The sequence below is a fragment of the Podarcis gaigeae genome, assembly GCF_964106915.1.
Source record: "Podarcis gaigeae genome assembly, chromosome: 2".
Classification (NCBI taxonomy): Eukaryota; Metazoa; Chordata; class Lepidosauria; order Squamata; family Lacertidae; genus Podarcis; species Podarcis gaigeae.
The window spans coordinates 107,164,100-107,180,682 of NC_139679.1; the positions used below are offsets into that span (position 1 = coordinate 107,164,100).

The 16,583-nt window shown below is 48.7% G+C and overlaps 2 protein-coding genes across 6 annotated transcripts in view; one reads left to right on the forward strand and one right to left on the reverse strand.

The window, feature by feature from the left end:
• CAMK1 (calcium/calmodulin dependent protein kinase I) overlaps nt 1-16,583 on the forward strand; it is a 289,871-nt gene that overhangs the window by 161,767 nt on the left and 111,521 nt on the right. The gene's annotated exons all lie outside the window — the stretch shown is intronic.
• The window catches only part of MTMR14 (myotubularin related protein 14), an 86,458-nt gene that overhangs the window by 4,475 nt on the left and 65,400 nt on the right, over nt 1-16,583 (reverse strand). For 4 of the 5 annotated variants that reach the window (XM_083723897.1, XM_083723899.1, XM_083723901.1 and 1 more), the window contains exon 18: nt 6,619-6,762. The exons of the other annotated variant lie outside the window; for it this stretch is intronic. In XM_083723897.1, coding sequence (XP_083580023.1) covers nt 6,619-6,762 — 144 coding nt within the window. The remainder of the gene's footprint in view (nt 1-6,618; nt 6,763-16,583) is intronic. 5 annotated transcript variants of the gene reach the window in all.

Below are 16,583 nucleotides of genomic sequence, written 5' to 3' on the forward strand. Positions count from 1 at the left end.
AACTCCCAAGGCACAAACAGCGCTATCAGGAGATTACACAAGACTTTGGCATAAGCCCTGGCTTTGGCCACATGCTGCTTCCTCGGTGAAATTACCCGTTTAGTGACACTGCAGCTCTCCAAATTGGATGGGGAGGGCAGGGGAGAAAAGTCTGTAGCAAAAGCAGCTCCTTGCTAGGTATTTGGAAACAAGCCCACCGGGCTGGCAGAGAGGGTCGGCTTTTAGAATCCCCCATTTCCTTGTATGAGAGACTGGCTCGCAGGAGTTGTAAGCTAGCTTCACTTACTCTGGTTCTTCCTTCTGCTGCAGGAAGTCATTAAGCTCATTCGTAATATCTCCCAGATTTAAGCTAAGGGCTGCCATGAAAATGCATTTCCTGGAACTCAAAGCATCTATTGAAGATGGGTTTGCAGGAGGCTTAAAAGAAAACTGTACACATATCTAACTTTGTGCTCGGTGTTTCTTAGTTTCCGGCTTCCTTGATCTGCACCTGGTGCTGTGTAGGTGCATGTACATAGATACCCCTTCTCACCAACAAGGGAGCCAGTGTAGCATAGTGGGTAGTGTGTCAGACTAGGACCTGGGAGACCAGGGTTCAAATCCCCACTCTGCCATGGAGCTCAGTGGGTGGCCTTGGAGGCCAGTCACTGCCTCACTGCCTCTCAGCCTAATCTACCTCACAGGGTTGTTGTGGGGGATTAGATGAGGAGGGGGAGAACCACGTGTGCCACCTCCAGCTCCTTGGAGAGAAAGGTGGGATATAAATGAGACAAATAAAGGTAAAGGGGCCCCTGACCATTAGGTCCAGTCGTGGCTGACTCTGGGGTTGCAGCGCTCATCTCGCTTTATTGGCCGAGGGAACAGGCGTACAGCTTCTGGGTCACGTGGCCAGCATGACTAAGCCGCTTCTGGAGAACCAGAGCAGCGCACGGAAACGCCGTTTACCTTCCCGCTGGAGTGGTACCTATTTATCTACTTGCATTTTAACGTGCTTTCGAACTGCTAGGCTGGCAGGAGCTGGGACTGAGCAACGAGAGCTCACCCCGTCGTGGGGATTCAAACCGCTGACCTTCTGATCGGCAAGCCCTAGGCTCAGTGGTTTAACCCACAGCGCCACCTGCGTCCCTTAATGCAACAAATAAATAACATCAAAAATAAAAACACATTCTGCATTTGACTGTGGCCACCATGAGCAGAACGCACTTGCATGATTCTTCCCACCCACCCCAATTCTAGGAGAAGTCAAAGGGCTGCAATGTGTCTGAAGCTGCAGAGCAGGGGTGACTAACCTATGGGCTCAAGGCAGTGTTGAACTCCATCTCCCATCAGCCCCAGCCTGCATGCCCAACAGGCAGGGATGATGGGAGCTGTAGTTCAGCCACATCTGGTGAGCCACAGGTTAGCCACGCCTACTTATAGGAGAATCTCCCCCCCCCCACTCCTTATAAAGGCAGGATTCTCAATGGACAAAACCACACCGACCTCATTACAGACTGGCCTACATAATTCCAATTACGGGTCAGCCGGAGAAAGAGGCCTGGATTAATCGCGTAGGAAAGCTGTCTCCCCCGCCGCCCCCATGCGACTTCCTCCAGAGATACAGCTCCGGCTCCTTTAAAAATTCCTTGCCACTCGGAACGCAGCAGCTGTGCTTCCTTCGTTGCAAGGCCCAGGCTGTGGCCATTTGCCCAGCTGTAGGAGAATTCAGATCCTGGCAGCCTGAAAAGCTACCAAAGACATGGAAGTGGGGGGAGGCTGGGAAGGGGAAAAAAGGAGGGACAGAAGCATGCTGCCTCTGTGCAGACATGGCAGCGGTGGGAGAGGAAGAACCCCGGGATATGGCTCAGGGTGAGGATTCGATGTCCTCTAAAGGAATTCACTCACACCAGAGGCATCTGTTATCTTCAAAACAACACACACACACACACAAAACCACCCCTACACAATCTGGGAGCACATGCATGCTCCCATTCCTGGGTCAGCAGGAGACAAGAGTAACCCCATGCCTGCCAATTCTTCTCTGCAAATGTGCCCCACTATGGGCAGTTTCTCCACCAAGCTGGTTTGGGCATCTAGCTGGAGGGCAAGGCATGGCCTATGGGGCATTTTGCAGGGGAGAACTGGGCAGGCAGGTCAGGGTTAACCATCACTCGCTGATTTTGCACCCCTGCAAGTCTCACCCATATGTCTGCCTTTTGGGAAACTCATGAGTCAAGATAGGTCATTACTTAAACAAAAACGCTCCAGTCAAGAGTTCTGTGCTGGGAAAAGTTTAATCTTGCCTGCCTAACGCAAGTTAAACGTATTTCAAAGTACTTAGCATAATTTAGTCTGCTGCACATGGAGAAGTTGGTACAAGTCTCTAACAACTGGAGGGCTGCAGCTTATAGAACAGAAATGATTTTTCCCTGTGCTGCTACAAGATGGCATGGTAAATAAAATAAGCATTTGCAATATCTGCTGTTGTAAATGTCTAAAAACAGAGGAAAAAAAGCAAAGGGGCTTCTGCCACATGCGGTGAACATGCCCTCACACTAAATACCAGGAGAAAATGAAAGCTTTTAACGGATAAGATATTGGACTCCTTTACTTGCTCGTTTAAACTTAAGATCTAATACAAAAAGAACATCGTGAACTGACTAGCTGTATGACAGCACCTGCTGTGATAATCCATTCTAAATACTGGAAATTACCAGATATAAATGAATGGATAAATTGTGGGACGTCGCAGTAAGGGCTGAACTGATATCTTTTAGAATAATTTTTTTAAAAAAGGCTAAGATTCAATTTTTTGTTTGTGAGTGCTAGGCCTGCACTTATAATGAAAAATTATGAGCATTTATTAATATGTGGTTGTTAAAGCAAAACACTGGAAGTATCCTGTATGGTTTCTGTTAAGTCTCAATGTATATAATACCAGGCGCGTCCAACTTCCAAGAGACTGCGATCTACTCCCACTATAAATAAACTGGCAGTGATCTACCCATTGGATTGACCAGAGTTATTGAGCTTTTATTTTTCCTTGGGTGATCCATCAGGATCACGCGACCGACCAGGATCACCCAGGGACACTCAGCGATTAATAGGTAGATCACAATCAACCAGTTGGAAATGCCTGATATATACTATGGGTGTTATTCAATTAAGTTTCGACCCATTGGACGGGCTTCACCTCACAAGCCCTATTCGATTGTCCCATTGAAATTAATGACCACACTGACCAAGGTAAGCCCATTAATTTCAGTAGGTCTACTCTGAGTGAAACTTAGCAGACTAACACCTTGCACCTCCACCTTGTGCAGATCCTGTTTGCTATTGCACTCCATTTCTGTATTCGGGGGGGGGGGGGGGGAGGGAATACATGCAACCTGGAACGAACTTAAAAAGTACCACTATTGTCATCCTCCTAGGCAACACATTTATTTGAAGCACTAAAACAAAAAAACAACAACAAAAAAACTGCCCTTCAATTATTCCCACAGCAGTTCACCGAAAGAACACACTTAAAATGTAAATATAAAGCCAAAACGCACGATTATACCAAGCAGTGCAACAGAGTCAGCAGGATTAAAAGAGCACCGAAAAACTCTGGGGAGCTAAAAGAGGTTTTGCCCGATGAGAAAAAGGGCAAGAAAGCAAGAAACAAACAGGAAACCTCTGTGGAGTGTTTCACCCCAGGGAATTCGCTTCACCTCGAACAGGGATGGCACCCTTAGGAGGCTCCCCACTGAAGATCTTAATGTATGGGTAGGTACATATAGAGACAGGCAGACCTTCAAGTAACCTGGGTTCTAAGCTGTGAAAGGCATTTTGAAACGTGCCTGGAAACAATGTGGAAGCCACAGCAGCCGACACTGACAGGTACATTACGACCACAACATCCAGTCGCAGGGAGTAATTCAACGGCCGCATCCGCTTTCTGTCTTAATTGCAGTTTCAGAACAATTTTCAAAGGCAGCACCATGTATAACGCACATTACAGCCATCTAGGTTCGTATAGTTAAAGCTATGGTTTTCCCAGTAGTGATGTATGGAAGTGAAAGCTGGACCATAAAGAAGGCTGATCACTGAAGAATTGAGGCTTTTGAATTATGGTGTTGGAGGAGACTCTTGAGAGTCCCATGGACTGCAAGAAGATCAAACCTTTCCATTCTGAAGGAAATCAGCCCTGAGTGCTCACTGGAAGGACAGATCCTGAAGCTGAGGCTCCAGTACTTTGGCCACCTCATGAGAAGAGAAGACTCCCTGGAAAAGACCCTGATGCTGGGAAAGATGGAGGGCACAAGGAGAAGGGGGCGACAGAGGACGAGATGGTTGGATAGTGTTTTCGAGGTTACCAGCATGAGTTTGACCAAGCTGCGGGAGGCAGTGGAAGACAGGAGTGCCTGGGGTGCTCTGGTCCATGGGGTCACGAAGAGTCGGACACAACTAAATGACTAAACAACAACAACAACAACCTTGGAGGTCTGTCGAAAGCAAGCAAGGCTAGGTTTTTTCCCGTCCAGGTAGGGTGGGCCACAAGTGGTTCACCAGGCTAAGTCGCTAAAAGGCACTCTATACCACAGAAGCAACTTGTGCCGCAAGCGAAGAACATCGGGCAAGGCAAGCCCTAAGCTGAAAACCTGTTTCTTCAGGTTGAACACTATTTTAGCCATTTCCTTGGACAGATGGCCCGCTTGCCCACAGCACTTCCATATTGTCTGGACTGAGCCTGGCTCTTAACCAGTCCTTCCCCATGGGCAGCAGGTTGGGTAGTAAACAGCACAATCCCTAGTCGGCCCTGATTGTGCAACACAAGGATAATCAAGAAAACTCAATACTCAAGAGTACCACAACCCAGACAGGAAGCCTGGAGAGAGAGAGAGAGAGAGAGAGAGAGAGAGAGAGAGAGAGAGAGAGAGAAAGAGATGCAATTCTCATAGATCATGGCAACATCATCTCTCTAGTCCTTGCTGGCGCTGAATTGAGTACTTGGGTGGATGTAGCCGAGATCAATTCCACCCAGGTTTCAGTGCCAGAAGCCAGATCAGTTCTACTCAACAACAGCCATCTGTTGGAGGTATAATATCTTTTATCTACAGACCTACACTGTGGCCCTGGCCAACTTATGGACTTAGCTTTTCTGGAAGTAATGAATCCATACTAAACCAACAGGACTACTGCTCATTAGCTTTCTTCTTCTCGTTTCTGTGCCTCCAGGATAGTTCACTGAGACACTGCTTTAGCCATTCCAAATATGTCCCAAACCTTCTACTCTATTGCCAGCTGTACAGCAGACCATCCTCACTCCAATGCTAGGAGGAGAAGCGCCAATACCCCAGGGAACTATCGTGCCAAGGATGCTGCCGTTAGTGTGGCATTTTAAACTGAGCAACTTCGTGGTGCGAGGTTCTGCCCGAGCCTGGTGAGAAGGGCTAGGGGCAAATGAGAGAGCATCTATCGAGGGGCAACGCGAGCACAGTCCTCTTATAGCAAGACCACCAAGGATTCAGCTGGCACTGGTCTGAACGTAAAACTAACATAAAGGGTTATAGACCACTGACCAAAGAAGCCACAAGATGCCAGCAAGGAAGAGGACGAGGTCTATCAATGCGTTCTGGTGCAGTCAATGAGTTCAAGTCCCAACACACTTTGAGGGACACAGCTAGACATGAGTATTTGTAGGGCAACAAGTGCCAAGAATATAGGGCCGGCCCCACAGAATTGCAACAGCAGTGCATCTCCCCAATCCACACAGAAACCCAGTCCGATGGGCGGGGCACAAATATTAAGATTACTATTATCGTTATTAAAATGAAAACTTCCGAAATGAGGAAGAGAAAATGAAGAGGCTGTTGACCACTCTGATCTGTCCTTGGTTCAGTGGATGCAACAGTAGCCCCTTGGCAGGAACTCCTAGGATTGGTCTGTTGGAGCAGAGGAAAGAAGGATCAAATGACAGTGCCATGGTCTCTGCCTGGTAAATAAATAAAAGTGTCCTGGTAAATAAAAGGTTCGGCTGAGTTGAAAAAACAACAATGCGCAAAAGTCGTCTCGAAAACCTCTGCGTCAACGAACTGAATCAAGGAAGGCCAAGTTCCACAGCTCCATGTGCTGCAGTGCTGAAGAGGACGAGAAAGGAAAAGGACCAGCCCGACGAGAGAGCACATTGAAATCAAGATTCAGAACTGGTTGTGCTTCCCCAGAGGGGCCCAGCTCACATCTACGGAGCATTTGCCTTTTAGCAAAAGGACTGATATCAAGACAAGACATGCATCTGCATGGAAGCACCTGTGATGGCTGCAAACGGGAAAATCCGCAGACATCCCTGTGCGTTGTGAAAGACATATCTGCATCCCATGTGCTCTGGGGGTGTTTGGGTGGGAAGAGTCAGCTTGCACTGCCAGCCACCAGCATGTTCTCACTAGGGAGAAGGCCTATAAGGAACTGTCACACTGAGTTAGACCGCTGGACCTAGCTAGCCTGGTACGATCAAATCAGTAATGGTCCTTGTGGGTCTTCTGGGAGAGAAGCCTTGCCCAGGCCAGTGACTATCGTTTCAGGATGCCGGAAGTCCGATCCGGAGGGTTATTATGCACAGCGTAGCCCCTCCCAACGCGTCGTTCTCAGCACACTTACAGGGAACTGTTAGGGAGCTCATCCGGGAAGCTGAAAGGGAGGGAGGAGTCTGCTTGCTCCTGTATACTGCCATTCCCCGTTACCAGCTGCCAGCTGCCAAAGTCTGTAGAGATGGAGGATCCAGGCAGAGAATGGTCTGCAGATCTGGGGCAGAGAGAGGGAGAAAGAGAGAGAGAAAGAAAGAAAGAGAAAGAGGAGACGATGCAAGTCAGTGGCTTTGTTCAGCAGAACGTCCCTTTTGCTCAAGCCCTCGTTGGTCTCCTGCCCCTCTGAGTTTACACTGGCACCATCATCTCAAGAATGGCATTGAGGGTGTACGGCTTACGGCAGGCCTTTCTAAAGTGAGAAGGAAGAAGATGCTGTGGCGGGCAAACCAGCGGTTAATGTCATGCAGGAGCTGCAAAAGCCAAGAACCGTCTTGCCAAGAGAGCCCAAAACCCCGACGCTGCTCCCACAGGTGCGGTCGTCATGCAGGCCAGCTGGGGCCCAATGGAGGTTTGCGGAGGGCATGGAGCGACACAAGAGGGAAGGGTGGCAGAGCATCCTATTTGCATGCAGATGGTCCCTGGTTTGATCCCCCAACGGCATCTCTGGGGAGGGCTGGGAGAGACCCCCGCCTGAAACCTTGGAGAGCTGCTGCTGGTGGGTGCAGGAAGTACCAAGAAGGATGGATGGGGGATCTGACTCAGAACGAGGCAACTTCCTAAGGTTCCTATGAGATTTGTGCTTCTGGGAGGAACTTCTACTTGTCCCCCGGCCCTTCCAGCCAGTGGAGTGCTCAGATCCTGACACGACATCCCCGGTTTTCTTTTCCTGGAATGTGAGAGGCAGCGTGGGACCACAACGGCCGTGAGTTGGTAGAAAGCAAGAAAGCAGCAGTAGCACTTAATCGAAGAAAACAGCCCATAGGACAGCAGAGCGGAAAGACAGAGAGGAGATCCCCAGCGGATTGCAGAGCAGAAACCATGCGGCAGTCCCGTTCTCGTCCTCCTTCCAAGGCAAGCCTTTCAGCCCCTGGCCACGTCCTTCCTCCACGGTCCCAGAATGCTTAGCTGGAGGCTCAGGAGTGACACGCAGCGCTAAGCGTTAAGCAATACGACAAGCCGGCCGATTTGGAAGAAATGAATCCGATGGGAGCAGAGAAGCATCAGCTGCGAGGTGGCAAGCCCATCTCACAAGGAAGCCCTTTATTTTTATTTTTATTAAGAGGCCCTTCAGGCAAACCGCTTTCAGTCGGAGCACCAGCAGCTGCTGGCATTTTGCAGAAGCGTTAGGTCCCCTCTTACCTGAAAAGGTCATTTCAATGTACAGGGAATAATCCAGATTTCCAGTTTTGGGGGAAAGACACAATGCTGTAGGGTAAAACAGACTTCCACTTTTGGCGCCGTTCCCTATCACCACCCCTCTCTCTGTCCCCAAAACTCACTGCTACTTTGGCAAACAAAAGGGGATTTGCTTTCTGGTTTCTTGCAAGAACGGGCTCATCAGCTGACTGGGCACAACAGGTCACTGGGCTCTCGGCAAAAGAGGATGCTCTTCCACACCTTAAATTTACTTACACCCTGCCCTTTTCAGCCACAAAGTCTCCAAAGCGTCTTATAATCCATCATCTTTTAAAGAAACCAAATCTCAGTTTTTATGACCAACCGTCTAGGCTTGTGCAAGGATTGTGGGATAATGCCGTCTCTCATGAGTTTAGGAAAGGTGAAAAGCAGCTGTGCTGGGTCATGCCAAAGCATCAACTATGCTAGTACAGTGGTACCTCTGGTTACGTACTTAATTTGTTCCGGAGGTCCGTTCTTAACCTGAAACTCTTCTTAACCTGAAGCACCACTTTAGCTAATGGGGCCTCCTGCTGCTGCCACCACACGATTTCTGTTCTCATCCTGAGGTAAAGTTCTTAACCCGAGGTACTATTTCTGGGTTAGCAGAGTCCGTAACCTGAAGCGTCTGCAACCTGAAGTGTATGTTACCCGAGGTACCACTGTATCACTCTTCCCACAGTGGCCAATCAGAAGCAGGACATGAAGACAATCACTCCCTCCTCCTTCTGGTGCCCAGGGACGTACAAAATACTCTGAACGTGGAAGTTCTAGACAGCCACCCTGACTAGACGGTGGCCGTCAATCAACTGCTGGCGGCTCCCATTCCAAACGCCTGTACATGCCAAGCAAAGAGACTCGCTGGCTCCTCTTTCCCTTCTCCCGACAACTTTGGCGGCGAAGCAGATTCCCATCAGAGAAACGCGTCAGAAATAAAGACAAAACGGACTCCTTCATTGCAATCCCCGGCTGTCTTACTGCAGAGGGATCTGCAGGTGCGCTCATAGCATTCTGAAGCAAATAGGGTTTTTTTGGGTGGGGGTGGAGAAAAGGACGAATACCCAGACGCCTACTGGCTCTTAACTTTGAAGTCATTTATAGCAAGAGTTCCAAAAAGCAGGACAGGACTTGAAAAGGGAGGCAGCCGGCAAGTTTCGCTTACAAGGATGAGGAAGCAAGGAGAAGCATTGATGTGGGGGAATTAGTAGTACAGTGGTACCTCGGGTTAAGTACTTAATTCATTCCGGAGGTCCATTCTTAACCTGAAACTGTTCTTAACCTGTAGCACCACTTTAGCTAATGGGGCCTCCTGCTGCCGCCGCGCCACCAGAGCACGATTTCTGTTCTCATCCTGAAGCAAAGTTCTTAACCTGAAGCACTATTTCTGGGTTAGCGGAGTCTGTAACCTGAAGCGTATGTAACCCGAGGTACCATTGAATCTGTTAGGATCAAGCATTGGTGATTCCTTGAAGCAACTCCCACAGAGACTTCCTTCACCGCGGTCACAGCCATTGTTTCCCCACCTTTGACGATGGATGTCTGGAGGGCAACATGGCTGCGCTCATCTGTCGGCGTTCCTCAGCTGCTATTCCTGCTTTGCAGTGGGTTGAACTAGACCAGGCATGTCCAACAGGTCGATCGCTATCTCCTGGTCGATCACAGTATTATTTTAAGTGATCGCTGTTGTTGTGCTCTTTACCGATCCCCCCCAAATGGTAAACAACTGTGGGCACTCCCCCTCACCCCCCCAAAAAAGCTCAACAACTCTGGGTCATCCTTCCCAAAAGAAGCTCAACATTTCTGGTCACTCTCCCCTAAAAACAGCTCAACAACTCTTGGCAATGACATTGGGTATATCACTGCCAGTTTTCTTATACTGGGAGTAGATCGCAGTCTCTTGGGAATTGGACGTGCCTGGACTAGACAACCCTTTGGAGTCCCTTCAAACTCTACAATTCTATTGGTTTTTTAATTCTTTGTTATATAATTTCCATACCACGCTTCATCCGAGGATCACGGGGCGCTTTACAATATATAAAAATCTATCGTCGTCTATTAAAGCCTTCGTGTGAACAGAAGAAAGGGCTTAGAGCAAATGGCCGAAGAAGGGGAGAAAAAGAATATTCTTCATGACTGGTAGGACGTTGGTATTCACGTTGTGAATGTGGAGATAAGGGACTGGGGAGAGACAAAGTTGAGAGGACACAGATCTCCACAGTGGAGTGGAGAAGGTAGGGAGACCTTACACAGGGCTAGCTGGCAGGAAAGACTGTTCTAGCAAAGAGGAATTGCCCTGTAACAAGAGAATGTGAGGTGCCTGTCTTAGTGCGGTGAAAGGAGGAGACTCAAGGCAGAGCAGCAGCGGCAGCAAGACTTATTATAATGTCAGGTAGAGAGAATGTGACTCAGGAACTCTTGGCCTCGAGTCTAAATTAACCTCAACACATACTGCTCTAGGTGGATCATGTTTCCAGAGATTTGGGGAGTCTGGCCTTCTTGTATACTCTGGCAAAGCTCACGCAACTCGGCTCGCCAATGAAGCGGCCGGACCAGGGATTGGAAATCGGTAGGAAGCCAGCTGCCAAGAGCCGAGTGCAGGAAGGAGAGAAACGCCGGTTGCTTGGTCAGCAAAGCAGAAGGGAAAGAGGGAAGCCAGAAATAGAGAGAGATCTGGAATGGCCACAGAAGCACAAAGCCAGCCCCAAAGTTTGCAGACACAGCCAGAAAGGATTCAAAGCCAAGGGTTTACCCAATAACTCTGCGATTTCAACCACCTGTGGGGTCCAGATGATAGACTCTACTAGTTGATTTAGAGTCCATTTTCTGCTTCCGTTTTTTAAAAAGCAAGTTTCCAGCCCCTCAGTGCATCAGAGAAAAATTGAGGAAAAAAGGGATTTGGGCAGGGTGCCCATCAGTTTCTGTGCCTACTCCATGAAATACATGCCCCCCCCACCTTGCTCTCTTGCTACCTCTTTCTTCAAAGCTGCACAAAAGCCCATCTCCTGCAAACTTCCACTGTGAAAATTAACCAATTTTTCCAAGTGTACATGATTGACACGACTGATGCAAGCATAGTGCTGTAGTCACATTGGGTCACTGAATATGTTACATTTTAAATGCAGAGAGAACCTCCATAAATCCGGCGATTTTAGGAAAGATATTTTGTTTGTGACAAACTGAGAGAGAGAGAGAAGGGAAGGGAAGGGAAGGGAAGGGAAGGGAAGGGAAGGGAGGAAGGAAGGAAGGAAGGAAGGAAGGAAGGAAGGAAGGAAGGAAAAGAGGCAGGAACTAGTGACATTATCTGGGAGCAGAGGATAAAACAGTCGTGGCAGCACCAGCAGAGCCTAGAGTCAAGCCCTGTGAAGAATATTAAATCCCTCAGATGTCAGCATGCCAGAGTGCCTGAAACTTTTGTGAGAAAGGCCCTTCTTGCATGGATTGCATGAAGGAGGTCTCAGGTTGAAGGACTGCAAAAGTGTCAGGAGCTGGAGTCAGGAGCAGGTTAGCAATATCTTTATTCAGAGAAACCAAAACAGCGCAGGAGGCCTAGTGAAGCCAGCAACTGCTCCCAGGAGGTCTTGACCCCAGTGAGGCCTCCTCTTCTGCCTCTTGGCCCCCTCCTCTCCAGCCTCTGCTTCTGTCTCCGATTCTGGACTGCTCTCTGCCCCAGACTCCTCCTGATCACTAAGCCCTGTTGCCTCTTCAGCTTCCAACGCCTCCTCCTCTTCTCCCTCTGAGCACGCATCATCATCATCATCCCACCACCAATCGCCTGGCTCTGAGCCTTCTTCCCCTGGGGGTTCTCCAGCTGGTGCCTCTGTATCCAGCTCCTCTGTATCCAGCCAGCCCATGACACAAATTCAGGAGGAGCTACTTCTATCCAAGGCACTGGAAAGCCACTGCCCATCACGGTAGACCAGGGCAACCTACGAGGTACCCTTTCCAGCTGCTGTGGAACTACAATACCCATCAGCCTCAGCCAGAGGGCAAATGGGAATTGTAGTCTGACATCAGCTAGAGGGCACCAGGTTGGGGAAGCCTGCAGCAGACAACGCCAACGGTGTTGTCAACACAAAAGTAGCTTTATCTAGCTGAAGAGTAACTCATCCTCTTCTGCTGGGGAGAATGTTCCGGAAACTCTCCAGCTCTAATCCTTTCACCCTGGAAAGCGGAGCTCTCCAGCCTTCATCCCACACGACCTTATTAGAGTTTCAAGTCCAGCCTTCCGCCAAGAACAGACACTAGAGCGCCGATACAGAGGATTAATTTGGCTTATGATCTTTGGACAAAGCAGAAAGCCAGGAGAACAACAATAAAGGGAGGGGTGGGAGGCGAGATGGCAAGACTAGCCAGCACTTCAAACCATGGATTCATCTTCCCTTTCTACTCCAGACTCATGCTGGACAAAAAAGACCTCAGTGATGTGCTCGAGTACAGCGGATCTGAGGAAGAGAACAGCAGAGTGACTAACAAGCCAATTAACTGCAAAGAGGCCCACTGGCAGGGCAATGAGTACCTTTTAATACCATGGACCCAATTGGTGGCGAAATCTTTTTCAAAAAAATTGTTCTAGCAAGTAGTGCCGTCTCTCTGAAATGTATGTGCTGCTGTGGCTTTACAGAATGGGTAGGTAAACTAAAGCCCGGGGCCGAATCTGGCCCAGTCGCCTTCTAAATCTGGCCGGCGGACAGCCTGGGAATCAGCGTGTCTTTACATGAGTAGAATGTGTCCTTTTATTTAAAATGCATCTCTGGGTTATCTGTGGGGCCTGCCTGGTGTTTTTACACGAGTAGAATGTGTGCTTTTATTTAAAACGCATCTCTGGGTTATTTGTGGGGCATAAGAATTCATTCATCCCCCCCCCCCCCAAAAATATAGTCCGGCCCCCCACAAGGTCTGAGGGACCGGCCCCCTGCTGAAAAATTTTGCTGACCCCTGCTCTACAGTCAACCTCACAAGCTGTGTCAGAATTATGGTATTTCTGCTAGTGTTTCTGTTAACTAAAGCAGGAGTGGCCAATGCGGTGTTGCACCCCTGGATGTTCTGGCTGGACTCCAACTCCCATTATCCTCGGCCGCATTGGCTGGGGTTCATGGGAGCTGGAGTCCAATAGCAATTGGATCGGAACATGTTGACTATCCCTGAGCTCAGGAAACAGAATGACTTGTTTGCTCCTACTGCCCCTGCAACCTTCTCATGTCGCCAGGCGGCATCCCATACGTAAACCTTCCCAGACGCCCTTGCTTCCCTGATTCACCTACGCTCTCCTACTCACACAGGTGAAAAATCGCTGCCTTTTCCTGGGGTGATGGAGTCAAGTAGAACTCAACTACTTTGATGCTGAATCAGAACAGGGTTGTTGACTGAATCAGATAAGTGCTGGAGATGGAGGGAATGTTCTTTCACATGTGGTGGACTTGTAAAAGGGTAAAAGAGTGTTGGGAAATAATCCATAATGAATTGAAGAAAATGTTTAAACGTACTTTCCCCCCCAAAACCAGAGTCCTTTCTGTTGGGGATAATTCAGACTGAAATTCCCAGGTGTCAAAAACGGTTTTTATGATGCGGGTGGCGCTGTGGGTTAAACCACAGAGCCTAGGACTTGTCGATCAGAAGGTCAGCGGTTTGAATCCCCACAACAGGGTGAGTTCCCGTTGCTCGGTCCCAGCTCCTGCCAACCTAGCAATTCAAAAACACATCAAAGTGCAAGTAGATAAATGCTCCGGCGGGAAGGTAAACGGAAGGTAAACCTGCTCTGGTTTGCCAGAAGCGGCTTAGTCATGCTGGCCACATGACCCGGAAGCTGTACGCCGGCTCCCTCAGCCAATAAAGTGAGATGAGCGCCGCAACCCCAGAGTCGGCCACGACTGGACCTAATGGTCAGGGGTCCCTTCACCTTTACCTTACTGCAACCTGTGTTTTGTTAGCCCAAAAATGGAAAACGAGCGAGGTCCCAACCAAAGAAGAATGGCAACTTAAGTTGGCAGAATATGCTCGGCTTGCAGACTTAACATATAGAATAAGAGAACAAGAAGAACATACATTTAGAGAAGACTGGAAAATGTTTATTGACTCTATGGGGGGAAACCTGTGTAGACATGAAAACATTGGCAGCATTAAGATAAATTCAACAGTGTAAATAAATTTTGATGGATGCAGTAATGGAATACTGAATGGTTTAGGTTTTGTAAAAGATGCAGGGATGTGAGATATGTGAAATAAACCATGGAAAGAGAAGAAGGGAAGTCACTGATATTTTAAGGATGTTAAAATGAGTACTTTAAATTGTAAAACAGAAAATCTAATAAAAATTATATATAAAAAGCAGAGTCGGCCATGCTTCGTGAGCAGCACAGGTAGAAAGCACAGGGAACCAAACTCCAGAAATCCATCAAGCCGAGAAATATTTACTGGGACCTCCCCAGTAAATGGGTTGGGCTGGGAATACCCTGCATCTGAAACCCTGGAGAGCTGTCCATGTGGACAATAACAAGCCAGATGGGCTTCTGTATAAGGCAGCTTCCTTGGAAGTCAGCCCCTTGGAAGAAAAAGCAGGATCACGGCGAGGCAAAACAGACAGGGAGAGTCTTGCTGCTGCCCATTCCTCTAGCAGGAAGAACGTTCAGATCTGCTGGGTCTTCGAGCAGCCCAGATTCTTTCAAGCTCCAGCTCAGGAGAAAGGGCTTCGTTTAATTAGGTCACTCCTCTCCACTGCACCACCCTTCCCTCCCAGGAAGAGCTATATAGGTTTCTGACAGCTCTGGCTTCTCTTTCTTCACATCCGTCACTCAAGCCAGCTAGGAACGGGGGTGGGAGAGAACCTAAAATCCACAAATACCACCAACCTGTGGTGGCCTAAGAATGGAATTCTGGCTTTGGTGCAGGGTTCAGTTTGGGCTTAATTTTTGAATCAGCTCTGCATGTGATGCTATGACTATGCCTTACCCCTCTCTACCCTATATTGTCTGCTCTAACCGGCAGCAGAGATCATGGCCACTGGTCCCATCACCTCCTAGCAAATAGAAGGGGAAGAAATGGAGTCAGTGAGAGATTTTACTTTCTTGGGCTCCATGATCACTGCAGATGGTGACAGCAGCCATGAAATTAAAAGATGCCTGCTTCTTGGGTGAAAAGCAATGACAAACCTAGACAGAATCTTAAAAAGCAGAGACATCACCTTGCCAACAAAGGTCCATATAGTTAAAGCTATGGTTTTCCCACTTGTGATGTATGGAAGTGAGAGCTGGACCATAAAGAAGGCTGGTCGCCGAAGAATTGATGCTTTTGAATTATGGTGCTGGAGGAGACTCTTGAGAGTCCCGTGGACTGCAAGAAGAACAACCGTATCCATTCTTAAGGAAATCAGCCCTGAGTGCTCACTGGAAGGACAGATCCTGAAGCTGAGGCTCCAATACTTTGGCTACCTCATGAGAAGAGAAGACTCCCTAGAAAAGACCCTGATGCTGAGAAAGATGGAGGGCACAAGGAGAAGGGGATGACAGGGGACAAGATGGTTGGATAGTGTTCTCGAAGCTACCAGCATGGGTTTGACTAAACTGCAGGAGGCAGTGGAATACAGAAGTGCCTGGCGTGCTCTGGTCCATGGGGTCACGAAGAGTCAGACACGACTAAACAACTAAACAACAACGACAATTGGCAGCAGCTCAGCAAGCTCTCAGGTAGAGGGTTCCTAAGAAGCGCAGTTCTATCTACACTCCACGGCAGCAGCTTTCCAGGATTTCACCCCACAAGGGATGTTCAAAAGCTCTAAACTTCATGCTTCACAGCTTGGGCCTTCTCTTCCAGAGTTGAGCCCTGGCTTGAGGCCAGCCCCATTGCTTAAAACAGCCTCCCCCAGCCTGGTACCCTCCAGGGGTTGTTGGCCTGCAATTCCCTCACTACTGAGCATGCTGATTGTGGGTGCTGGGATCTGTAAAAAAAGGTAAAGGTAAAGGACCCCTGGACGGTTAAGTCGGACGGTTAACCCCTGGACGGTTAAGTCCACAACCCCCCTATGGGGTTGTGGTGCTCATCTTGCTTTCAGGCCAAGGGAGCCAGCATTTGTCCACAGACAGGTTTCTGGGTCATGTGGCCAGCAGGACTAAACCGCTTCTGGTGCAATGGGACACTGTGACGGAAGCCAGAGCACACAGAAACACCGTTTACCTTCCTGCTGCAGCAGTACCTATTTATCTACTTGCACTGGCGTGGTTTCGAACTGCAAGGTTGGCAGGAGCTAGCATAGAGCAATGGGAGCTCACCCTATCATGGGGATTCGAACCGCTGACCTTCTGATCAGCAAGCCCAAGAGGCTCAGTGGTTTAGACCACAGTGGCACCTGTGTACCTGCTGGGATTTGTAGTCCAACAATGGCCAGAGGGCACCAGGTTGGGGAAAATTTACCCACTAATTAGATCCTTGATACCGAAAGGTCCTCATTGCCCTGTTGGTGGACCTCTTTACAGTAATGAGCTTGTTAGTCACTCTCCTCTTCTCTTCCTTACATTAGCTGTCCAATGTAGAAGCAGCCAATATAACCAGCAGCCTCAGCTATATGCATATCCATACCATAATACTACCCCCAATGCAGAAAAGGAGAATGTGGCAACAGGGGCAGATTTACATTTCCAAAGAATCTCCGCT